Consider the following 23,473-nt stretch of genomic DNA (forward strand, 5'->3'; position numbering starts at 1 on the left):
CAAATCCCAAAATTCATAATGTAGTATCAAGCAAGATACTGAACACTTTCAGAACAGCATGAGGGAAAGACCAGTTCAGTAATGCTGTGTGGAGAAGGGAGGTGGGAAGGTGTGGTTGTGGGGCATGGGGTTGGGGGGAGTTCTTTTGCACAATCAGGCTAGTTTCACTTAGACTCACCTTCCTTCTTTCACCATGGATCCCTCTCCACTGCTCAGACCTTTTCACAATGTGACTCAGCTCCTGATTGGAAATTTCCAAATCATGTGGTATGAAGAACTTCCCTTCTTCACTGTGGATTCTCTGAAAGGCATCTAATATCCAAGAGTCATTGCACAACCTAAGAAAAGAGGATTTCTTAGCTGGGTTCATTTTTCTACATATTCTTTTTTTTTTCTTCCAAGTATTGAACAAGTTGAATTTCCTTCTTGTCAATAGCTATTTATTTGGCTCATCTATCTCATTCTTTTCCTTCAGAAATTATGTGGTGATTAAGTTTCCAGAAATGGCTTACACTTTTTCTCAGCTGCGTATTCTAAGCCACCAAATGCAACCTGGGTGTTATGCTATTGCTTCCTACTGAGTAGTTTGTGATGCCCAACATACTGCAGAAAGTTGAGGAATATTTGGTCACCAATTTTGATTGAACATCCAAATTAGGTATATATTAGGAATTTTCCTGAAGAAAATTAAATTTGTATTCACTCTTCCTCCATAAATTGATTTTAGAATACCTTCTCCCTCCCCATTCTGTCCCTACCTTCCTCATCCCCTGTAAATTCCTTGACACTGGTAAATAACATCTGTAGGAGTATTTGGACATTAATTAAGTCAGTGTTTAAAAATATCTTCCATTAAGTACCCATATGTATGCTATTCCTAATCCACTTGTATTTATTTTAATTAATTTGTCAAAACCAAGAATAAAAGTGAAATTCTGAAAGAGTATTTTTATCCTTCTCCATTTTCTAATTTTACTCTCCTTGCAAACCCAAATTTAGTTTCAATAGAGGTGTGTTAGTAACCTCTAAGCTAGACCATGGTCCCTCATAGATCAGTGTCACTACACTAACCAGGAGAAGTTTCAAAAGGAACTGTTGTGTATTAGACTCTCCAGACATTTAGCTAACTGTCTTCTGCATTTGTACTGCTTGTGAATTTCTGAGATGGTAGATGGTGTACATCTGCTAAAATAAATAAATAATAAATAAATAAATAAATAAATAAGAGCTTCTGACTGCAGGGGCACACAACAAGTATACCTACAACTCCACACCCCATGCCTAAGGCTTAAGAAAATTATGAAAGAGGGGGTCATAAAGATTCTAAGAGCCAGAGGACCAAGGTGTGTGCTACAAGATAGTGTCTTCTATATATGTCAGGGAAGCCACACCCATCATACCTCAACAGAATGGTTGCCTAAACAAGTCAACACAATAACACAATAACAACCACAGTTATTACACCAATGTGTGTGGGAGATATCATAAGACTGTACTCCTAAATGAAGAGCTACAGGCAATTAATGGCTACTGGGAGAGGCAGGATTGGTCTTCTTCAAGGATAAGCCCCTTGGAGTTTATCCAACCCCAAGTGATCATATCTAAACATATGTACATATGAACAGCACCAAATGGAGTCAGCGGCGTATCTCTGTGTGTGTGTAAATCCATATACAAATGTGTAATAGTTATAATTTTTGTATGTAATAGTTATAATTATTGAAAAGGCTATAATTTGAGCAGATGCTCAAGAAAATTGGACGAGGGCATGATGCAAATACAATACTCATGTATGAAATGCTCAAGAAAAATATATTTGGCTATAGTACAGAAATTATCTTTTTAACATACCAGTTAGAAAATTGGAAGCATTTTACTTCTCTGGTCAGAATAATGAGATGCTCATCTAATTCATTCAGATAATCCATAATAGAATTACTATTACAGTCAATTCTGTAGTATTATTACTACAGTCAATACTGTTCATTATAATGGTAGTCAACTTCACTGTATTTTGCTATCCAAGACTTAATTTAATCCTTACATTAAATGTTAATAGTCTACGATTTTTAAAAAGTTAGACTTATTCTGAAGAGAAAATAGCAAAAATAGAATTTAAAAGAAGAACTAAGTCCAAAGTTTTTTTTATTCCTTCCTGATGACTTGAGTTTTGTCACATATTTCTAGGTGTGGTAGTACATACGCTTTTAATTCCAGCAATCGGGAGGCAGAAGCTGCTGGATTTCGTATGGGTTCAAGGCCAGCCTGCTTTACAAAGGAAGTTCTAGGCCTGCCAGGTTACATAGTGAAACTCTGTCTCAAACCAAGGGACACATACAACTAACTGCTTCATTTAGCTACCTTTAACTGGATTCTTTCTAAAACATACCAGTGACTTAAAAAAAATAAACTCACTTGCATTTCTGATTAAAATCTATGAGTCTGTATTATTTTTAATGACTTTGAATTCATCGCAGGACTGGTTATGTAACCTGATAGCTAATGGGATTGTCTATAACTACATCTGTTGGGAATCAAACCCAAGATTTTGCATATGTAGCACAAACAGAAATGCTCATCCTGCATCCCATACCTGCATTCTCTGCTAGCCTGACACCATCCTGGGATGCTTCCACTGTTGTATGCTCTGCTCTGAGATGCTGGCCCAGCCATCTGAATGCCTTGCTCGTTGGCTTGTGAAGCAAGACCTACTCCTGACCATCCTCTTCTGTTTGCTCAATGTAAGGTACATCTTTCTGTTGCCATGGTGATGTAGCACAGTTAAATGACTGTCAACTTGGTGTTGTAAACAGTTTCTATATGAAGATTTAAGGATTATCAACAATGCAATTAACTTTGAATTAATTAGGATCCACAGTCCCGTTTCTGCTGGCTTCTATTCCTTTTGCCCAGAAAATGTCTGTCTTCTTTTTATTTCTCTTTCATGCCGTGTGAAAGAATAATTATGTAAACATCAAAGCTTGGATCTGCAGGACAGTTAACAAATGTTTTGACAGAGAACAAAATGGCACATTGGAATATGGAAATCTGTGCAAAGATTAATTGCATTTTAGTCATATTTAATTTTTTCTTGCCATTTTGGGTGGCATTTTCCAATGTAAAGCTCCACAGTGAGTTGTTAATGAGTCAATTTACAAACCTTTATTAGTTTTCTACATATTTTACAGCTCTATAAAGTCAGTTTACACAAACAAGAAAAAGACACTTTGTGGTTGTATATGTAGATAAAAATAAATAAAGAGAAAATTCCTGGTTACATAGTTTTATGATAAAATTCAGTATGCAATACAAAACATATCCAAACATGATTTTATTATTTTGGATATGAGGGCATTTTATTCTTTGATATTGGTTTTTTGAGGGTTTTTGTTTGTTTGTTTTGTTTTGTTTTATTGTTTTTTGTTTTTTTAATCTTCAGTTTTCATGTTCTCCTGAGAAAGTGGATGTTAGGTAAATTTCAAAAAGAAAAAAAAATAGTTCTAGTTTTGTTCTAAAATTGTGTATCGGTGACATTGATTAGCAAAACAAAAGAATATTTTGTTTGCTCCATTTTAAACGTGTGTATGTGTCAAGTTAAATGATGTCAATGAAAGACACTGGCTCCCACTGAACAAGAGATGGGAAGAGCAAAAGCAACCACACAAATTCCAACTAGTGAACCTAAGAGAGGTATATATAATTTTATAGTGTTTTTGCAGATTTGAGATGTTTAAGAGGGAGCTAATATTTTCTGACATCTATTAAATAAAATTACAGCCTTATTGGTGATCATCACAAACCGGGATTTCCTTTAACAACAGGACTTTTCAAAATGCCTGATTTTTTTTCTTTTTTGTATTTTAAGTTATTTCTTCAAAATGTAATTAAAAGGGGAACTGCAGTCCACCAGTCTGCAACGCCTTAGGCATTGTTGTTTGTGGAAATAGGTCACATACTCTGCCACAGGTGCTGATGACAGCCAATGAAAGCAAGCAAATTTGCCAAGTCCTCTGCCCTCTGCCCTACATACGCAGCAATTCATGCCTGCTGAGTGGCAGAAGATGCTGTGTTCCTTCATATTGGAATGTGGGTCATTTCCAGACGCCTAATATAGGACATTTCTTTCAATGCTAAAATGGACAAGTGTGAACAGGTACTAGATTACTTTAAAGGTTTTGAGAAAAGATGGAATTTGCACCTTTAACTGTTTTAAATGCAAATGTATATAAATATAGGTTTTATGTCAAAAAGTGTCACTTTACACCAGAGTGGTCAGTGTGTGTCTGGTGTGAGTAATTCCTGGTGCCATCACATTAGGGAAGGCTCTGAATAGACAGAATACAGTGGGTTGGCTAAAATCCATTCTTTCTGTTACTACATGTTGAAATGTACCTGGTCTTGAGTGAGACTGTCAAACATCTTAAATGAGGCAAATCACAGTCAAGTATTGATATACATGAAGATAGGTTCAGATTTCTAGAAACCACTGAGCACCTATCACTATGTTTAATAGTAAATGGAACTCATCTGAATCCTATTTTAAATCATAAATAGAAGAAAAAAAATTCTCAGGAAGAATACAGAAGAAATAAAGAGGGAAGCAGAATTTCAGAAAAAAGAAACAAATTAAAAAAATTAAAAGGTCCCCACAGTGGGACCTATATGCTCTCCTGACCCTGTTTCCAGAGAGAGCCATCACAGGGATCTAGACATTGGGGTGAACATTTTCAACGTCTGTGTCATCTCACACTGGGCGGGACAATCATCTTCTCGTTGCACTCCTCAATGTTTTCACTCAGTGAACACGTATAGCTTACATGCCCCATTCTGGGAGTACGGTGGGTTGATAGATGCACAGTCAGCAAGGGTGAGGCAAGGTTAGGATTTTGGGCTTGGGGAAGGTACAGGACTGGAGAGCCCAGAAATCACAGCAGCCTGAATGTAGGCAAGGCAGAGACTGGTTGAAGTCTTACAGACTGTATGACGGAGAGAATTTAAGGGTATTCATACTTTCCATTACCCCAACTATTCATCTACTGGTAGACATTTGGGTTTCTTCTGTTTGGCTAATTGTGAAGACAGAACTTGAACATGCATCTCTTAGCTAGCCAGCTTTAATTCTGGGATATGTATGCGGAAATAAGATGGTAGGTTATATGGAAATTATGAATTTAGTTATTTAAAACTGTCCACTCACACTGTTTTGTATTGTATAAAAGCAAGATTGGTTTTTATTCTTCCCAACCTTGCGCAAGAGTTCTAACTCCTTCAGACCCTTTCAGTGATTCTTTCAATTCTCTTGATAGTAACAGTCCTTTGGTGTGTGATGTCATTACTCAAGGTGATTTTGATCTTCATTTTCAGACTAATTAGTAATGGTAAGAATCAGCTCATGTTTACTGGCCATTTGATTTTTTTTAAATGAAGGTCTCTTCCAGTCTTTAAATAAAGTTACTTAGCTTTTCATTATAGCATTGCTGGAATTTCTTGTTCAACCAGGGTATTAGATAAAAGCTTTTGATATTTCCCTATATTCTGTATCCTTACACTCTCTTGTTCCCTAGGATAAGTACAAATCTGCAAGTTTTATGGAATACAATTTGCTGTCTTTGAATTTCATTACCTATTCTATTGTCATACTTAGGAGCTCACTGCCAAGAACAATGTCATGCAGTGTGAGAGCTAGCCATGTCACTGTCAGAAGCCAATCCAAAGGGAATGTGATTTTTTAAAAAATCTATACTTTGGAATTCTGAGAATATTTTGAGAGCTGGCCATGTCTTGGTTAGGCTTGGGATTCTGTTCTTTCTAAGGGCAAGTCTGAAGGATCAGCTCCGTTAGTGTAAGCCCACACTGACTGATATTCCTTTGAGGACACTGAGGCTTACCATTATGCAGATAGACCTGATTTAAGATCTGTTCCCGGGAAACTCACCTTGCAAAGACAACCAAAACAGTAGCAGCACTTTATCCAATTAAACTCACTTTCTTAAATTTAGCGACCAGAGCACACTGCTGATCACAGTGCTGGTGTTATGACCAATGTCAATGACCAAGAAGACTGACAGTGTGTCAGAATGTCAGACCCACCCCCAAGACTGAGATACTGTCTGCTACCATGAAGCACAGTTCCCTAGCAAGTGTGACCAACATCAGCATCACCAGGAACCCCTCTGAAGTGTTTAGCATGTGAGCATGGCTCATATTAACCCACTTAACAGATCATTAGTGGGAAAACATCACTTGGGCAGGGAGGCAGAGCAAAGGGCTCTGAGAGTTGAATCGAGACTTAAAAATACCAAGTAGAGTAGAGAGTAGGGGGAGAGTTAGTGAATGTTGTGCCTCTGTGGGTTAGTTATCATTTGCCTTGGTTGTTTGCTTTTTTTTTCTTTTTTTTTTACATTTTTACATTACCCATATTGCAAATATATTATGCTGTATTTTTTTAAAGTGCAAAAGGCCTAATATTCAAACTTTAATCCGATTCCTGTGACACTGTTAAGGTGACTGATTGCACAAGAAAGCCATGGTGTATGTCAAATACTTCATCATATGCTGGGAGGAGGGACAAGAGTTTTACAAGAACAACACCCTCCATTGGAACATGCAATTTGACAGTTATATTTCATGTGAAAGGAAAGATGTATCTTCACCCGATAAATAAACATGTTCATTTATTTATGAAATTTCAAATCCAAAATTTTTTTTTTGTATTCTAGACACTTGTGCTTCAGCACAGAGAAGAGAAGCGCCAGACTCCTTGCTTCTCCATCCAAAGGTCTCCTGTTATTTTGCCTGGCACATGTGACCTAGAGTAGTTATGTAACATTAGAATACATGGTAGCATGATCCCAACATACTGTTTAGTTTAGTTTTAATGCACAAAGAACCATTCTTAGTTCTTAGTCGGAAATGGAAGATGCTTGTGTTGTTTAGACCTTCAACTGTTTAGTGGTATGGTTACTGAATGCTTTTAGGAAGAATCTTTATGGAAAAATATTGGAAACAGAGAGAACTGGGAACTGACATTGTCTCTTGGTAATGATGCTATCAGAGGCAAATGCTTCCGAAAAAGCACCTATGGAAGCTCTTTGTGCCAAGAGAGCCCAATACAGCACAAGTCAGAGACTGCCCTATATCAGACTGGTTTTGGCAGTCTTCATCCTAATAGACACAGCTTCCTGACAGCCACCAGCCAAACTCACATGCCATGGGACTTCTATGCATGGTATGAAAGGACAAACCTTAGCCTATTGTTTAGTTTTCTTCTATTTCCCGGAGGCATTAGAAGCAGGCTGATTTGCCAGAAGTCACTTCACCAATTAGTCATTTTCCCTTAACCAACTAACTAGTAGAATTCCGTTATTTTAGTGATAAGGTTTGTAAAAGTTTTATTTTCTTGTTATTTTCTACTTTGTTTCTGAAATAGGGTCTCAATAGGAAGCACCAGGTTGGATTTGAATATGTAGCCTAGACTGATACAAGCTTGTGGTGAGGTTTCTTCTTCAACCTACCAAATTCTGCAGTTATAAGTGAACACATATCATACTACCCATCTCTTACGATATCTTTTCTAAAAGAAAAAAAAATGCACCATGGAGGGAGATTCTGTCTATATTACCCTAACTCCTCCTATCTACCCGGGAGGATGAGATCTGCTGAAGGCAAGACAGAAGGACAGGGTGAGAAGTGCCTAGATGGACCTGTTGCCTGTACCAAAAGCCGTAGGGGTCTAACAAACAGAGGCAGAAAGCAATGATGTTCCCACAGTAATGAGCAATTCTGATGACACTCACACTCCTTAAAACAGGAGTTCTCAACCTGTGGGTGGTGGGGTTCAAAGGAGCCTTTCACAGGAGTCACCTAAAATCACCACAAAACACAGATATTTACATTATGATTCCTAGCAGTAGCAAAAGTAGAGTTATGAAGTTGCAATGAAAATCGAAAATCCCTTTATGGTTGAGTGTCACCACAACATGAGGAAATATATTAAAGGGCCACTGCATCAGGAAAGTTGGGAACCACTGACTTAGAGGAACAGTGTAGGACTCAAATATCAGAGCTATGTTTATACCTGTGCAAGCATGTTTTCCAATGCAGTCTCTGTAAATCAGGGTAGAGAATGATTACAAGCCAGGCAACATTGTTAAGGGTATATTACCTATCAAAACTTCATGATTATTTTTTATTAAGATAGTAAATATTTTTTTTAGTCAAAAAAAAAACTGTAAGAAAGAATGATTTATAAGAGAGAAAAATCTTTGATTATTTCCCAGGCATCCCCCAGACAGTAATATGCTCATGATATTTTCATTGAAACTGGTCCTTAAATTATTTTTGATATAAATTAATTTTCCAAAGCAGCAGCTAAAATTTATAATGCTATTTGGAACTGTTAAGTCAATGATGAAGAAGATACAATTTCACCCCCAAATTAATTAACTTGATTACCAGTATTTTAAATTTGTGTACAGCTTCCAGGAATCTGAACACTTAAATGAATCTAACTTACATTTAAATTGTGGTCTCTAATTCTCTGTATAATATTAACAAACATATAAGTGGCCTGCAGATCTTTGATATTATTCAGATAAAAGTTCTACAATTAAACTATGCAAACAATGACTGCCGAGACTTCGTTTGTTCGCTGCAAGGCTAAACACTGAGATAGGGACTGACTATAAAAGCTTAATAAAAGATAAATTTTATAAAAGAGTCTGCAGAGAGGGGATGCTCATTCTGTAGCACACTGAAAACAGAAAATGGTGTATTTGAATCACTTTACAAATCCAAGAAGATAGAATGACAAAATAAATAAAATTTTAGTATTATATCAAATTAACAGGCCAGGAAAATACAAAAGATAAAAAGACATTCTGCTTAGCTGCTGACTATCCACACAAAATGAAGTGTGTAGCCTACAATAAGGAATATAATTTTAAAATATCAAACTGCATAAAAAGAAAACTAATAAATTTTTTCATGATGAATTATTTTTAAAATTTGAGTTTCTTGAGTCAGTTATAACATTTGTGCAAAAAAAAATTGCTTTGCTGGTGGTGAATTTTAAACAACTTACCATTGTGTTTTACCTTACTCTTTTTAGACAGCATCTTGCTTTTTATTTTAGGCTGCCCAGATACTGTGTAGGTGAAGCTGGCCATGAACTAACATCAGCAACTCTTGCCTTAGCCTCTCTAGTGATGAACTTACAGGTGTGCATGACCACGCTCTGCCAAATCTCTTTGTTTTAGAAGGCAAATTCAAATTGTAAGGAAATTAGGAAGTGTAGAAATTGCCTGTTGAAAGCCTAACAAAGGTATTAACACTGTTATGATATATGGGAGACATAACTGAGTGAGCTGAAACACTCGAATGATCTCTAGAGGAAAGACAAAGGGGAGATTTAAAGAGCACTTTACAAAAAGATATGAATGAAATGAGTCGCTAATAAGCACATCAAGATTATGAAGTAAGTAAAGGAATGCACACTTAGAAAAACAACAGGGTTCTGGTCCTTCTATTAGCGTTAAGTGACATGCTATGTTCAAGTTCTCCTACATCTCTTCATTTGCTGTGGAAGCACATGCCCTTTAAAATTTCCTATATTACCACTCCATGATAGTTATCTTCAGTACATCCTACCTTCTCAAACACTACCTGTGGATTTAGGATCCTATTCAAAGAATAATTTAAACGTGGATAAAGTCCTGTGCTTTCAGAAACCCACCAAAATTATTTATAAGATGCAGAAAAAAATGTGAAGCTATCTGTTGTCCAACAATAAACATATTTACATATTTTATACTTCACATACAGCATGATGTGTAAAATGGTATGGACATTAAATGTTTAAAAACTGAGTAAAGAGAGTAAATTTTTTGATCATACTTTAGAGGGAAACAATACCTAATCTGTTCTTATGGTGTACATATAACTTTGTAAAATGAAACACACAGGATATAAAAAAGGGAAGTAAATATATCAAAATTTAACAGTACTTTCTTTGTCTATATGATCAAACTATTGTGGTCTTTAATTTACTTTTTTATTCTTCTTAACAGTTCCCACATGGCAGTGATTTTTTTCAATAATAAGGAAAAACCATAAAAAACACAAATGATTTTTTTAAATTATAAAATCAAGCCCAAATAAGTATACTTATTCTTAAGAGTCTTGTGCAGAGGCAAAATCTTTGTTCGATCAACTCTCTCATCAGAACCATGGGGAATGGGAATTCTCTCAACACTGAAACCCTTCAGTAACAAATTACCCAGACTCCTGGAGCAATGAGAGCTAGTTAGCCAGTCTCAGCAGGGTCCAGTTCCCATAATGAAAAGTTTCCAGTGCCCAGAGCTAAACCAAATTCTCTGTTAACAGCCAGCATCCTTTGTGTTCCTACAAGTCTACCTGCTTATCACTTTTGTGTTGATATCCCTGTACCACAATCATTACCTGTATATATTGACTAGATGTCAACCCAAATCAATCAGCATGCACAAATCTTCATTGGCTTTTACACTAAGATAAACTCTTATGATTTCTGCATCACTTTACTAAATCTATGCCAGAAAATGAAGCAAAAGCAAAAAAAAAAAAAATCTCCACACTTTATTTACTGCATGTATCTGCTGTAGGCAGTGTTTCCTTCAGAGAACTGGTCTACCCAGCACCATGCCATTGCAGAGAAAGATATTTTGAAATGGTTCAAAGAGAGATTTTTCAGCTGATGCATTGAGTTGACTTATTTATTCTAAAATATTCACATCTAAAATATAAGTAAAATCCTACTTGGGATTTCTGAGCATGCCTACAGACTAAGTTAGGCATAGAGGCTGATAAAAACTAGGGTTAAGGACACACACTAAGTTTCATGGAACTGAATTCTTCCAGGTTAATTATCTATGATATGCACATAACCCATCCATCTTACTCTGCCCGTTTATCAGTTTCCATCTGTTATTGAGCTTCCCTCTCCTCTGATGTTTACTTCTCTACAGGACTTTAGATATCTTTGTCCTTTTATATCAAAACAAATTCTACTTATTTGGTGGACAAATTCTATGCTAACTTTTTCATATTTTATATTTTTAAATTTATTTTTAAATTTATATAGTTTATATTATTAAATTGTAGATGTCAAGTGAAGAATGTAGCTCTAAACATTTTAGCTGAGAAGAGATTCATTGATGTGGGAAGAAATCATAAGTAATACTGTCTTATAATTTTTCAAATCACAGATGTATAAACTTCATGACTTATGCTATTATTTCTTTAGCATTTTGGAAACCATACTCATTTTAAATAATACAATGATTGTTCATGTGGATCCTCTTACAAAATCCATGCTTGTGTGTGGTATTTCACCAAGTTATACAAGAAAAACTCTCATCATCTAGCATATAAACAACTTTGCTTGGGGCCAAACTACAAGTAGGTGCTCAAATGTAAACTAAATTATCAGGGAAGACTTCTTCCTTTGCCAAGGAAAGTAAGTGCCCTAAAATGATGACATATACCCTTATGACATGTCAAAATGCAAACCAGCCCTGGGTCAAAAAGACAACTCATTTTAAAGAATTCAGACTTCTATTCAAGCTATGTTAGTGATGTAAGAGCCACATCAGGGGATGATCTGTCCATTGAAAGGAAACTCAAGCAGGGACTTTACTCCTCAAGCAATGACTATAATATGAGAATCTCCTCTGTGCCCTGTCCCAAGCATCTGCAATTTACCAGGGTCCCACTCTCCTCCACATCATGAATACCTGTATACAACATGCAAAGTTATCTGCATCTGTGCTGTAGCTGTGTCTTCAGAGAGTTTAGTCATGTGCTTTGCTTGAGTGTTCTCAGAAGTGGAAATTTGATTTCTACATAGAAATAGATTCAAATGTTATCCATGTATAATGGACTTCTTTTTCCAACTGTATTTCACTTGTGTGCAGATTTGTAAGAAAACAAAAACTAAGCAAATACTGGCCATGTGCTACCATTCTGTGTTGTGTGCATCTCCTGCAGTGTAATGTACTTCCTACCATGCACTGAAACTCATGACATCAACAATGCAAATAGTCAAAGTTGCTTTCTTTGTCCTTTATTCTCATAAGTTCTTATAGGATACATTCCCTTAGAAACATCAAAATATCTCAAGCTCCTCTTGCAGAAAGTTCAATTCCCAGCACCCACTTTAGCCATCTCACAATGGCCTTTAACTCCAGCTCCAGGGGATCAGACATACTCTTCTGGTCTCTAGAAGTACCTACACGTACATGAATACACACACACACACACACACACACACACAGAGAGAGAGAGAGAGAAATAAAAATTCCTTCAAAACTCAGTCAGTGAGAATGGAAATTCTACTCATGTTTTAACTCCCATATCCATTTGCTTCATATTTATTAGTAATCTATGCCTTTTGGGGTGCTGTAGTTAACCCCTATCTGTTCAAATCTAAAAGCTGAAGTTAAGTGAAATGACATCATGTTCATCACTCTCTACCTTCAACCCCCCACCCACCCACACACACACACAAATTCTGTTCTGATCCTTACCCATCTCATAAGCACACTTCTACCTACCACTCCATTGCCATTCATTTTGGTTAAGGTTTGGCTATCCTTTGTTCACATAATTACAGTGGCTTTCTGGTGAGTTTTTCTTGCTGTCCATCTGTCACCCATTAAATCCAACTCCATTTCTACTAGTGGAATGATCTTCCTAAAATGAAAATGGTTTAACATCCCTCACTGCTTTCATCTTTCCACAGAAGAGTACAAACTCTATAGCATGAACCAAAAAAGAAAATAAAATCCTCTAGCCTGTAAGCACATTATCAACCTAATCTCATCTGTCCTCTCTTGCCATGTTGCAATATTTTGACTTGACAAAGAATATGTTTCATACTTTGTCAAACCTGTGTGACTTTTCCCTCCTTTTCTAATATCATGGATGTCTTTGTCTTTCTTCTGACAAAATCACATTAAAATATCAGTGGTTACCCCCGATTCCCACTGAAGTTTCAGGCTACTATACCAGCCTTCTTTGGACTTACACTGGGTTCTTATTTCCCTTCTACTCCTTGTAAATATTGTCTTGATTTCTTACTGCATTTTTAAAATAAAATCTTAGCAAGAATATTTAATGTGAGATCTACTCTCACATGTACACAGAACATTATCATAAATTATATATACATTGTTGTGCAATAGGTTTCTATGACTTAAGCATTTGACATTATAGACCCGTCAAATATCAATCATCTGCTTTCCTTTCCATCAGTCCCTGAATATCACCGTTCTACTCTGACTCCCTGCCTTTTCTGGTTTTAGACATCTCACCATAGTAAGTGATGAGGTATTTGTTTCTGGTTTTGTTTTGCCCTGTTTTATTGTGATTAGCTACTTTTACTTAGCACACAATGTTCTCAATTCTCAATTCTCATCCATATTAGTGCACATCACAGTGTTCTGTTCACTTTTTGCGGCTGCAATAAATCACTGTACATATTTATTCTCTTTCATCTATTTCCCTCCTGAGAGGTCTCTAGGAGCCTTTCACATCTTAGTAGGAGCAGTGTTCTAATGATTTCAGTTCTTTTGGATTTATACCAAGAGTTTGGAGTCTATGACAAAGCTTTAGTAACATATAGAACAGCAGTATAAAGAAAGGCCCTAACCACTACAGGAAACAAGAGACTCCAGTGACAACTACACAGTGTTCAGCTGATCTTTCCAATATCTGACACAATGTATCAAGGAAAGATAGGCTTCCTTATTATATAATGGTGGAGTAGCTTGGTACTCAATAGCAAAACAGATAAATAGACCTGCATTTTATACCAAGCACAAATATTTATGCAAACTGCATATTTTTATAAGTAAATCTATAAAAATAGAGACAAGCCAAAGAGGTAACTTCATGAAATTCATCATAGCAATAACTTCATAGGTTTGAATTGATGCCAGAAGCCAAATAGACATTTTATATGGCCTTGAAAGGAGCTTTGGAACAAGTTGTTCACCTGAAGAGCATTTTCACAGCACGGGAAATAGGTATCATAAAAAGTTTTCTTAGCATTTTCTCTTTTTTGTATGTATTTGCTTTATAGTGCTTTCACACATATATGTGTACACACACATATACACACACTTTGCTTGCTTAATTGATAACTTAGCACAACCAGATCATCGGAATACTCATGACCAAAGTTATTCTTCTCTTGGCAATTTGTGAGCAGATAAGAAGTAGGAAAAGAAATAAAAATGGAAGGGGAAAAAGAATCATCAGTGACTTTCTTAGAATAGCATTGTATGTCATGAATTACTGTTTGTTGCTATTACTCCATTATCTGGAAAAACGAGACCAATAATCCTCAGCTAAATTAGACCTTTTTCTCCCAAAGTCAAGTTATATTTTTTGTTTTTTTTTTAATTATGTAAAGAATTGTACATAACCAGGGAAAATTCTGCCTGAAGAGTTGGATGTTTCTAATTTCTTCTCTCTTCCTCCATTAGTCCCTCCCTCCCTTTAACCTTTCTTCCTGCCTCCCATCCATTACAGCTCAACTTCAGGACTAGCAGCTGAAGAGCCTAGTAATAGAAGCACCTTACCTGAGGCAATACAAGTACAAAATCAAGGAAGAGACGACAACCAGCAGAGTGTAAGCTACCACTGTGATCAGAGCACCAAGGATGGCTGGTTGCTTGGTTCTCAGGAACATCCAGTAGAGTTTAGCTGCATCTGCAATAGGTGTCTCCCCATTCTGTGCAAGTCGCTGAGAAAGGGAGGCAAAGATTGAAATGAGGATGGAGACATCATCATGTCAGATTAATTTAAGGACATGAAACTCTAAGGTTCCATAATTTGTTTCTAAATTAAATCTTGTAAGTACTGAAAATTGCACAAAGAAAGAGAAAATAGCGTGGGTTTTGCGTCCTTGGTTTAGCAGATTTTTCTCATTTCCCCTTGCAAGGCTTGAAAGTGCATGCACTTGACATGCAATTCATGAAGCAAAAGGCATGTTTTATTTATGTGCTATTAACTCGTGAATTTAATGAGCACAAGATATAAAGAAATTAAATGTGATGGTGGAAAGATTCCTTTATTTCTGAAGCACATTTGATAGGAATTTAATTTGTGCTATGCATAAAAGGGATGGCTTATTTTAGAAACTTATAACAAAAAGGTCCCGGGCTATTTCATGTGAGCTTGAAAACTAAAGTTTACATTAGGTTAATTTAAAAACATGCCCTAATTTGAGAGGAGGAAACCCATATTCTGTACTAGATTATAAATAAATGCAAAGAAATGAGGTCTTTAAAGACAATTCTGTATTTTAAAGGACCTACAGTGTTATCACATGACATCATTGACCTCTGAATTGTATAGAGCATGAATGTTCCTTACATGTGATTTCCCTGATATCAGGCAGAAGCAATGAGCATTCTAAAGTAGGAATCTCTTCTTCAAGCTGAGAGAAAAAGAGAACCATTTCTTTAGTGCTTAAACTGACAATTATGTAAATATAGTTTGAAAAGGTTCTTTTAAAAGTAGCTAATCCAAATCACATATGAGAGAAAGAAACTGAAGACTAGACGAGTTAATTTGTATTTTCCCTGCACCAAAATATCTTTTGGTAATTAGGCAATGACTAGAATTCAGAAGTCTCAACTACCAACTATCTGTTTCTTTACCACACCAAAGCTTCTATTTTATACCCCGTGTTTGTTAATTATTCTATCTGGCAAAGGGTGGAACAATGCTAGCACTCTGAGTAGCAGCTGTCGAGCATACCTCCTCTCCTGGTTCTCTGTCTGCTTTCTTAATGATAAAGAAATAGATAAAAGGACACATTGGGGAAATATCAATATATGTTTGAATTCATCAATATAATCGGAACATCATGTGCCAATCTCACCCACTGAATACCTATTAGTTGCTCTTCTGCTCAAATAAGAGAAAATAAAGTTACAGAAGCCATGAGGCTCTTGTGCTTCTCTTCTAAGCATGTGTGTAATGCTGGATAATACAAAAATCTTGTGTTGCTAGTCTATATCCCAGCTACTCAGGAGAGGCATGGCAAGTTCAGAGTCTGACCACATTACAGCGTGAGTGCAGGGACAGTCTGGACCACTTCATAAGCCCTTCATCTCAAACATGAAAAGGCACAAGAAGGTAGGATATAGCTCAGCACTGGAACACTTGCCCTAGCTTGCTCAAGACCTTGTCCGCCCTCAGCACTGCCAAAAGAAAACTCCAGTAAAGTTTATATTGCCTATGAGGAAGAAACATGACAAGAAAAAAAATTGTTAAAGCAGCAGAGGTACAATAGCCTACTGGCACTGTTACAAAGTACAAACATACAAAGTGCTATGAACTTGAAAGACAGGAAGTCTTATTCTGTCTCATGACTTCAGGACTTCATTGCTTTGAGGTCAACAGACCTCATAGTCAGCAGACTACATTGCTTTGAGGCCTGAGATGAGGGAGCACTTCATGACAGGAAGCAAATGCTGGACCACACTTGCTGACCTCATGGTGACCAGGAGAAAGTTAGAGAGAAGGAATCAGGGCCCCACTTACCCCTTCCAAAAGCATGTCTCTAAGTATTCTGACTCCCTTCCCTGGGTTCCACTTCTCAAAGGTTCCATTCCCTCCTGCTTGCACTCAGACTGGGAAATCATGCTTTCAAAATGTGGGCCTATGAGGAACACTTAACATCTGAACGGTAATAGGAGGGGTCAAGTGTGTTTTTTCATATCTCCGTCAAAGATGTCACTTCTTTAGCAAAGACCTAAATGATTTGAAGAAAAGAGCCAGGGACCTAAAATGGCATTCTTCACTCAACATGCATGCCGTGTCTGTGTGCTTTTGATTCCCTACATAGAGTGTGAGTTCTTGTCTGAACCAATAGAACAATGTTCTTACACTGTATGTTGTGCTCCTAGCAGAGCCTTGTCACCTCATTATGCCCTTTATTTATTTGTGAAATATGTGAATTCATCAAATTTTATTCCCACTTAGAATCTCATTTGTTTTATCCAACAATACTGGGGGATGTATGTGGTGAGTGATACTTTTGGTATGCATTGATATTTTACATGGTGCTTATATGTAAATTGAAGGCTGAAAAGTTTAACTCTGTTATCTGATGTCATACAGATCACAAATAGCAGACTGGGAACCAGAGAACAGCTCCCCATGACTTCAACGCTTTGGTTTTTTTTCTCCACCACTCCTCTATCCATTTCTAAGGAAGCATTGTAATTTGATTGGGCTTCCAAAATTGATGAATTGGAAATAGGATCCCCAAGGAAAAAATGTTGGGACAGGAGGTCTACTGGGAGGTGTTTATATCCTGAGGAAAAGTAACAGAAGTAGATGAAAAGTTCTGAAAGTTGAAAGACACTAGTAGAAGAGCTGATATGTGGAAATGGAGCAAACTTTTCTTTTCTTTGCAACTGGAAATAAACATGCTAGATTCATCCTGTACCCATCCTGTCAGCTTCTTCAGGGTAAGGCCATTCTGAGATGGTCACACTGGAGGCTGCCTTCTGATAGCTTTCATCGGAGACATCAGAGTCAATTATGTGTGCTCTCTTCATCAGCTGCCGTGTATACAGTGGACCGGTTGGCTTTTCTTCTGCCTAAAGGAGCGTATTGGAATAAGGAAGGCCATTCCCCAAGGGCTGCAGACATTCGTCCTGAGGTCTCAGAAGATAATCAAGGACAGATGCTTATCCTCCTCAGTTCGACTTCCCCTGTGGCATTGAAGTAAGCTCAGCATGAGGACTCTGCCTGCTGGATATGCCAATCAGGCCTTTGGGAGAAATTGTGAGATACCTCAGAATATGGTTTTCCCATAATGCAGATGGCATCTTTACATCTCCTGTTCAACCAGGCTTGACAGTACAGTCTCTTCCTTGCCTGTCTGGAGACTCCTAAGTAAGACTGTGAATAGAATCCAGCTGCATCTAGCTCAGTCCACTCAGGATCACAAATTCCGTTTAGAATCATAGGGAGGGTAGCTGCCATGGTTAAAGCAGCTAGGGATGAAGTACAAGCACACGACTGGCTCAAATCGTTTCCTTTGCCTCTTGCCCCATGTCAGTATGGTGGATAATGGTACTGAGCACTCAGAAAGCTGTCACATCTGGCGCATGCAAACAGAAGAAGATTGCGTGTCAAATACACATGTTTCTGGGCTGTAGCAGCAGGATGACCTGAACACACTCATGCACTGATAATGTGCACTTTGGAGTTCATTTTAATAGTCTTAAATGACTGATATGGTGTTTTTCTATAATTGCATACCACCACTTCTAAGCTTTTCTAGCAGAGGTCGTTTAAGTATTCAAAATTCTCATGATATTCAAAATTCTCATGGATTCAGAGCCTCAGGGACCCCAGTCCTAGCAATCCACAGGGAGCAAAGGCTCAGCCTAGAAAACAGCGGTGGTAGAGAAGACTCAGTTGACTAGACATCTAGTAGCATCTGGCCTAGGAAGTCGTCCAGAGAACAAGCATCACTGACATCACATAGGACCATGAGGAATACAGAATTATGGGCCTTTCCTGGTGAGCCACAATGACAACTCTGAGGGTCACAGGCATTCAAGTCTGAGAAGCAGTGCCATAGAATATGATAGCATGGGAGAAACAGAATAGAAATAAGGGCCTGTTCTGTCCTGAGCTGCCTGCTCTGACACCTGAGCTGTACAGTGCTCCCAAGAGTGTACCATAGACCAGGCTTTGGACCTTAGTTTTAGTTCTATCTGGTTGAGAGCAGTAATTTCAGACATAATTAACACTAAGATCTGCTTAGTTTAGTGATATAGACTAAAACCATGCATACTAATTATGAAAGTACCTTTTCCATGTACACATCCTATGTGGAACATCAGTGCTTGACTTCAGATAATCTGACGAATGAGTGTCACATCCAATTAATTTAGAATAGCTGCCTGCTTGGGGCTTTATATTATCACAGGGTATAGATACAAAATGTCTAATTTAAATTTTCCTTTTTTATTTTAAAATTTCTTAAAATTTTATTGCCTTCAGATTAAAGTGTGTTTTGCTTTGAATTATCACATTTTTTACCACCATCTTCAATTGTGTTTTGATAATCTAATATAAATCTTTGTGTGACTAGAAAGAAACTCTGATGAAAATGCCGGCCTTTATCTTTGGTTGGAGTCCCAGATAATGGACCGAAAAGTGAAGGGTATGCCATTGGGTAACCTTCATGCTGGCCTTTTGTCTTCCAAGTGATAGTAGTGTTCCTGGGTCCGTCCAATATGCTCCTCAAAGTGGCCAACCGAGCACCTAAGACCCCAGTTTCATGACCTAAGATCCCTGACCAACAGGGTCCACATTATGTCTGATTTTGGTAGAGGCAAAACTCTGTGTCCCCTCTATACCCATCTAAGAAAGAAACTGTCACACAGACTCCAGAAAACTTTATTTCCACAAAGACCTGGAGTAGATTCTGATATAAAATAAAGATTAGGAACTTCATATTTCAGACACTGGCAATATAATCCAGTAGGAGAGTGGTTCTCTACCATGTGCACAGCCTTGGGTTTGATCCCCAGTATGGGAAAAAATGAGCAGTAGTATAAGCCAAGATTTTGTATACTTTACAAACTCAAAGCAATTAGAGATTTGGATGTGCCAGTAAATTCACAATAGCCATAACAATTTTGTATCAAACCAGAGGTCACACATATCCAGTTCCAAACAAATATTTTATTAAGACTGAACAGTTGTTATTAAAAAGAGCATACATTCAGTTCACAGAATAGCACATGGATACTCAAAGTTTTAAGATGAGATTTTTGATACAATGGAAGAAATACCAACCTCAAAATTTAGGAATCTGAGTCCTAGCTCATAACTACAGTATGAGCTACATGTATCACCTCAGATAAGCAATTAAATTCTATGTAACTATTTCTTTCAACTGTAACATAGGGGACTACTTACCTCATTAACTCAGTTTCATACATATGTACCAAAGAAACCATACAACAATAACTGAAAGCACAAACTCTTTTCCTATCACTATGATCCTGTCCTATACTTTCCACCACACACCTTTGCACATCACTGGGGATCACTCAGAGCACCAAGGCTGCATTTTAAGGTGAAATGTGCTTGTCAGCTCGTAGCTGTCACAAAAGTTGGAACAAACGCCTAAGGGATGACTTTTGAAAAGTTATGACTTCAAAATGTTACAGCAGCTCTCATCTCTCACCTTTTATACTTGTTACATAAGGCTGTCCCTTCAGAAGGCAGACAGGCAGCCAGTCTCACCAAAAGAACTATTCTAGAAGTACCTTTCTGGGAAGTCTTTCTGTAAAAAAAATCTTTAGTTTTGAAAAAAAAGGTACAAAGTTTTTATTTTTATGTAAAAATAAAGGACTTCTGGAATAATTTTCAAAATGTGAGAGCTAGTTTGCATTTTACCTTCTCAGTAATTTCCCCACTTATTTTTAAAGTATTTTTTTGTAATAGTTAAAATTAAATTTGTATCAATTATATGAGACATCCATGATTTTTTTTTTCTTATGCGGCAAAGCTTAAGAACTTCAATTCTGGATGAATACTGAACGACATCATTATTAAAACATCCCACATCAACCAAGTCATGCACTAAGCTAAAGAGCATGCCACAGATTCATATCTTGGTTATTTTATTTGACTTACCCCCAGGAAAGCATCCACTAGAAACACTGCCAATGGGTCTAGAACTGTCCATAGTCCCATCGTGATGATTAGCTTTGACAAGGCATCCGGGCAGGAGGAAAACAGTAGCTGACAGCCCCATCTGATCAGAAGCAAGGGGAACGTGATTGTGTTTAGAGCTAAGGGCCCCAATACGATCACAGCTAGCTCTTCTCTGACATGAAGTGAAGAAGTCAGGTAGCAGAGCTCAACAGTGTAGGAATAAAACTGGAATCTGTGGGGGCAAAGCAAAGGCACCCAACAAGAATTACACGAGGCTAAGTGTACAAAACAACTGACAGGTGCATGTGCTTAGCTTCCTTATTACAAATTCCAGGGACTGGGAAGAAAGAAAAAGGAAAAATTTGACCCAAAATGGTACCTGAAGTTGAGTGTTAGAAGTCTTCAATCTTTCTTGAGAACCCCCAGGGTATTTCACAAACATGGAAATGCAAGTTACCCTCCTCATTGTTCTCAAAAATAAATGCATAGGTAGATAGATAGATAGATAGATAGATAGATAGATAGATAGATAGATAGATAGATAGATAGATAGATAGATGATTGATTGATTGAATAAGATATTGAGCATGTTTGAGTCACTCAGCAGAGCCATCTGAAAACCAGAAACTTCTTTGCAGTACACAGGACATATTTAGTGGCCAATTTTAAATGCAAAATGCACTAGTGAACTTTCTAATGAGTCAATGCCTTGTAAAAACTGATAGACATAAATCTAATGAGCCTTCAGAATTTGGCTGAAGGTTATTGATTTTGCTTCTGGCTTTTCTGGAGTGACTTCCAAATTCCAACATAAAAAAACACAGTCATCACTAACAACTGAAATTTAATAGCTAGGGGCTAAAATCATAAGTCCCAGGCCTGTGGGTTAAATACAGCTCAAGCCAAGAACTTAGGTCACCTCTAATGTGGTGTTGACATCATCATTCCCTGCCATGGGAGAACTGTGTTTGTGAGAAGATCTCTCTCCAATTTGGCCTGTGTGAAACTATGTGGGACACAGTTCACCTTTTTTTGTGAGTCACAAGAACTCCATTGGAGAGAGGTTTTATCCATTCCTTGACTACTTCTTCAAAGAAAGGTTGATGTTTTGTTCTTGTGTTGTCATCGATAAGAAATACAACGATATGGATTTCTTAGCATAGGACCTGACAGAGTGAGGGCAAAGTTAGTGCTGATTATTGGTGTTGCTACTGCTATAGCCTATGGCTGAGATGTGCCTTGGACCTCCTGTGTGAGGCAGGACTGTGGATCTATACAATAGATCCCCAAATGTTATACCATTTCAAGTCCCTTGTGACTAAAATAAACTGTCACAATATTGTGTGCTGTCTTATTGAGTTAACAACTAACAAAACCTAGGCTTTCTTTACTAATGAAGGGTAAATGTGTAAGCAATTAGCTCAGGCTAGCACACTTCTACTTTGGAAACTAAGGACATATGTGTGTGTGTGTGTGTGTGTGTGTGTGTGTGTACTCATATATTTACATTAAAGATATACCATATATATGCGACATATAGAGAGATAAATATAGACAGATAGATAGTAGATAGATAGATAGATAGATAGATAGATAGATAGATAGATAAATAGATAGATAGATAATAGGTAGGTAGTTGGTTAGATATAGAGACAGACAGACAGACAGACAAAGATACCCATGCACGACTTCTTCATGCAAATGTAGTTATTTGACACATATAAATTTCACACTGACAACATTTCTCAGTCCTCATTACCCCATTTCATAAGAGAATGAAAATTCTCTGTGCATGCATACACATAGTCAATTTCTTTACACAAAGACTTAAAATTCTTCATGAGCAACTTAATGTAACATATACATGCGAATATGCTTCTATATGTACCATCTACATTTGAAAAAATGAAGTTTACTTGTGTTGTTATCTATGTCTATCTTGAGTGTCTATGGAATCATGTTTATGGAGCAAAATATTGCTCCCTCTCCCACAACCCCCAGGATAATGGCCCAGAAAGCTGTCTGGGCTTGTGTTTGGTAATTGTTTGAATTCAATCATTTTGTAGAAGAGGCAATCTTTGCTTTTCTGAGTATGGTGATAAATCAGAGAGACCCACATTAATTCTGAAATACCTTCTGCCTGGGTCACTCTTATAAAATCAAAATAGAACAAACACATATTTGCCAAGTTCCTTCTTGGGTCTTACACAGGTATGAGGATATATTTGAATGTGCTGAATTTTGAATAAATACGGATACATGAGTAAAGTATTTGTGTATACAAAGCCTAAAACTGCCAATATAATAAAAAGCCCCTGATCTCAGGTAAATACTTTTTCTGTCTCTTCAAATCAGGTCTTCCAGTAAGTTAACAAGAAAGGAATTACATACTTTTCTTTTCCCTAGCAAGATGAAAATACCTCCCTGTGACTTGCAAGGGAAAGTACTTACTTTATAACTGGAATTGAAAGGCCCCAGAGGAAAAACCACTGGCCCAGGTAATGCAAGTAGAGCCTCGGGAACCAGAGAGAAGCCATCATCAGGAGGATGTACCAAAAGCTCTGGTTTTGCCATTGAGATAACTCAAGTTCTGAAAATAAGGACATCAGTGCAAAGTGGAGGTGCTTGGACAACCTTCCAGATCCACAGCCATCTACAACTGAAGGGTAGCTGCAAGCAAAGAATCATGGATAAATTCAGAACCTATAGTATCCTACCAAAAAAAAAAAAA

The 23,473-nt window shown here is 37.3% G+C and overlaps 1 protein-coding gene across 1 annotated transcript in view; it reads right to left on the bottom strand.

The window, feature by feature from the left end:
* The window catches only part of Ofcc1 (orofacial cleft 1 candidate 1), a 277,373-nt gene that overhangs the window by 67,304 nt on the left and 186,596 nt on the right, over positions 1-23,473 (bottom strand). Inside the window, exons 12-15 of the mRNA XM_031359413.1 lie at positions 23,194-23,412; positions 20,722-20,974; positions 14,622-14,785; positions 179-338 (exon numbers count right to left, since the gene is read on the bottom strand). Of these exons, the coding sequence (XP_031215273.1) occupies positions 179-338; positions 14,622-14,785; positions 20,722-20,974; positions 23,194-23,412 (796 nt within the window). The remainder of the gene's footprint in view (positions 1-178; positions 339-14,621; positions 14,786-20,721; positions 20,975-23,193; positions 23,413-23,473) is intronic.

This window comes from Mastomys coucha, unplaced genomic scaffold, assembly GCF_008632895.1.
Source record: "Mastomys coucha isolate ucsf_1 unplaced genomic scaffold, UCSF_Mcou_1 pScaffold7, whole genome shotgun sequence".
Lineage (NCBI taxonomy): Eukaryota > Metazoa > Chordata > Mammalia > Rodentia > Muridae > Mastomys > Mastomys coucha.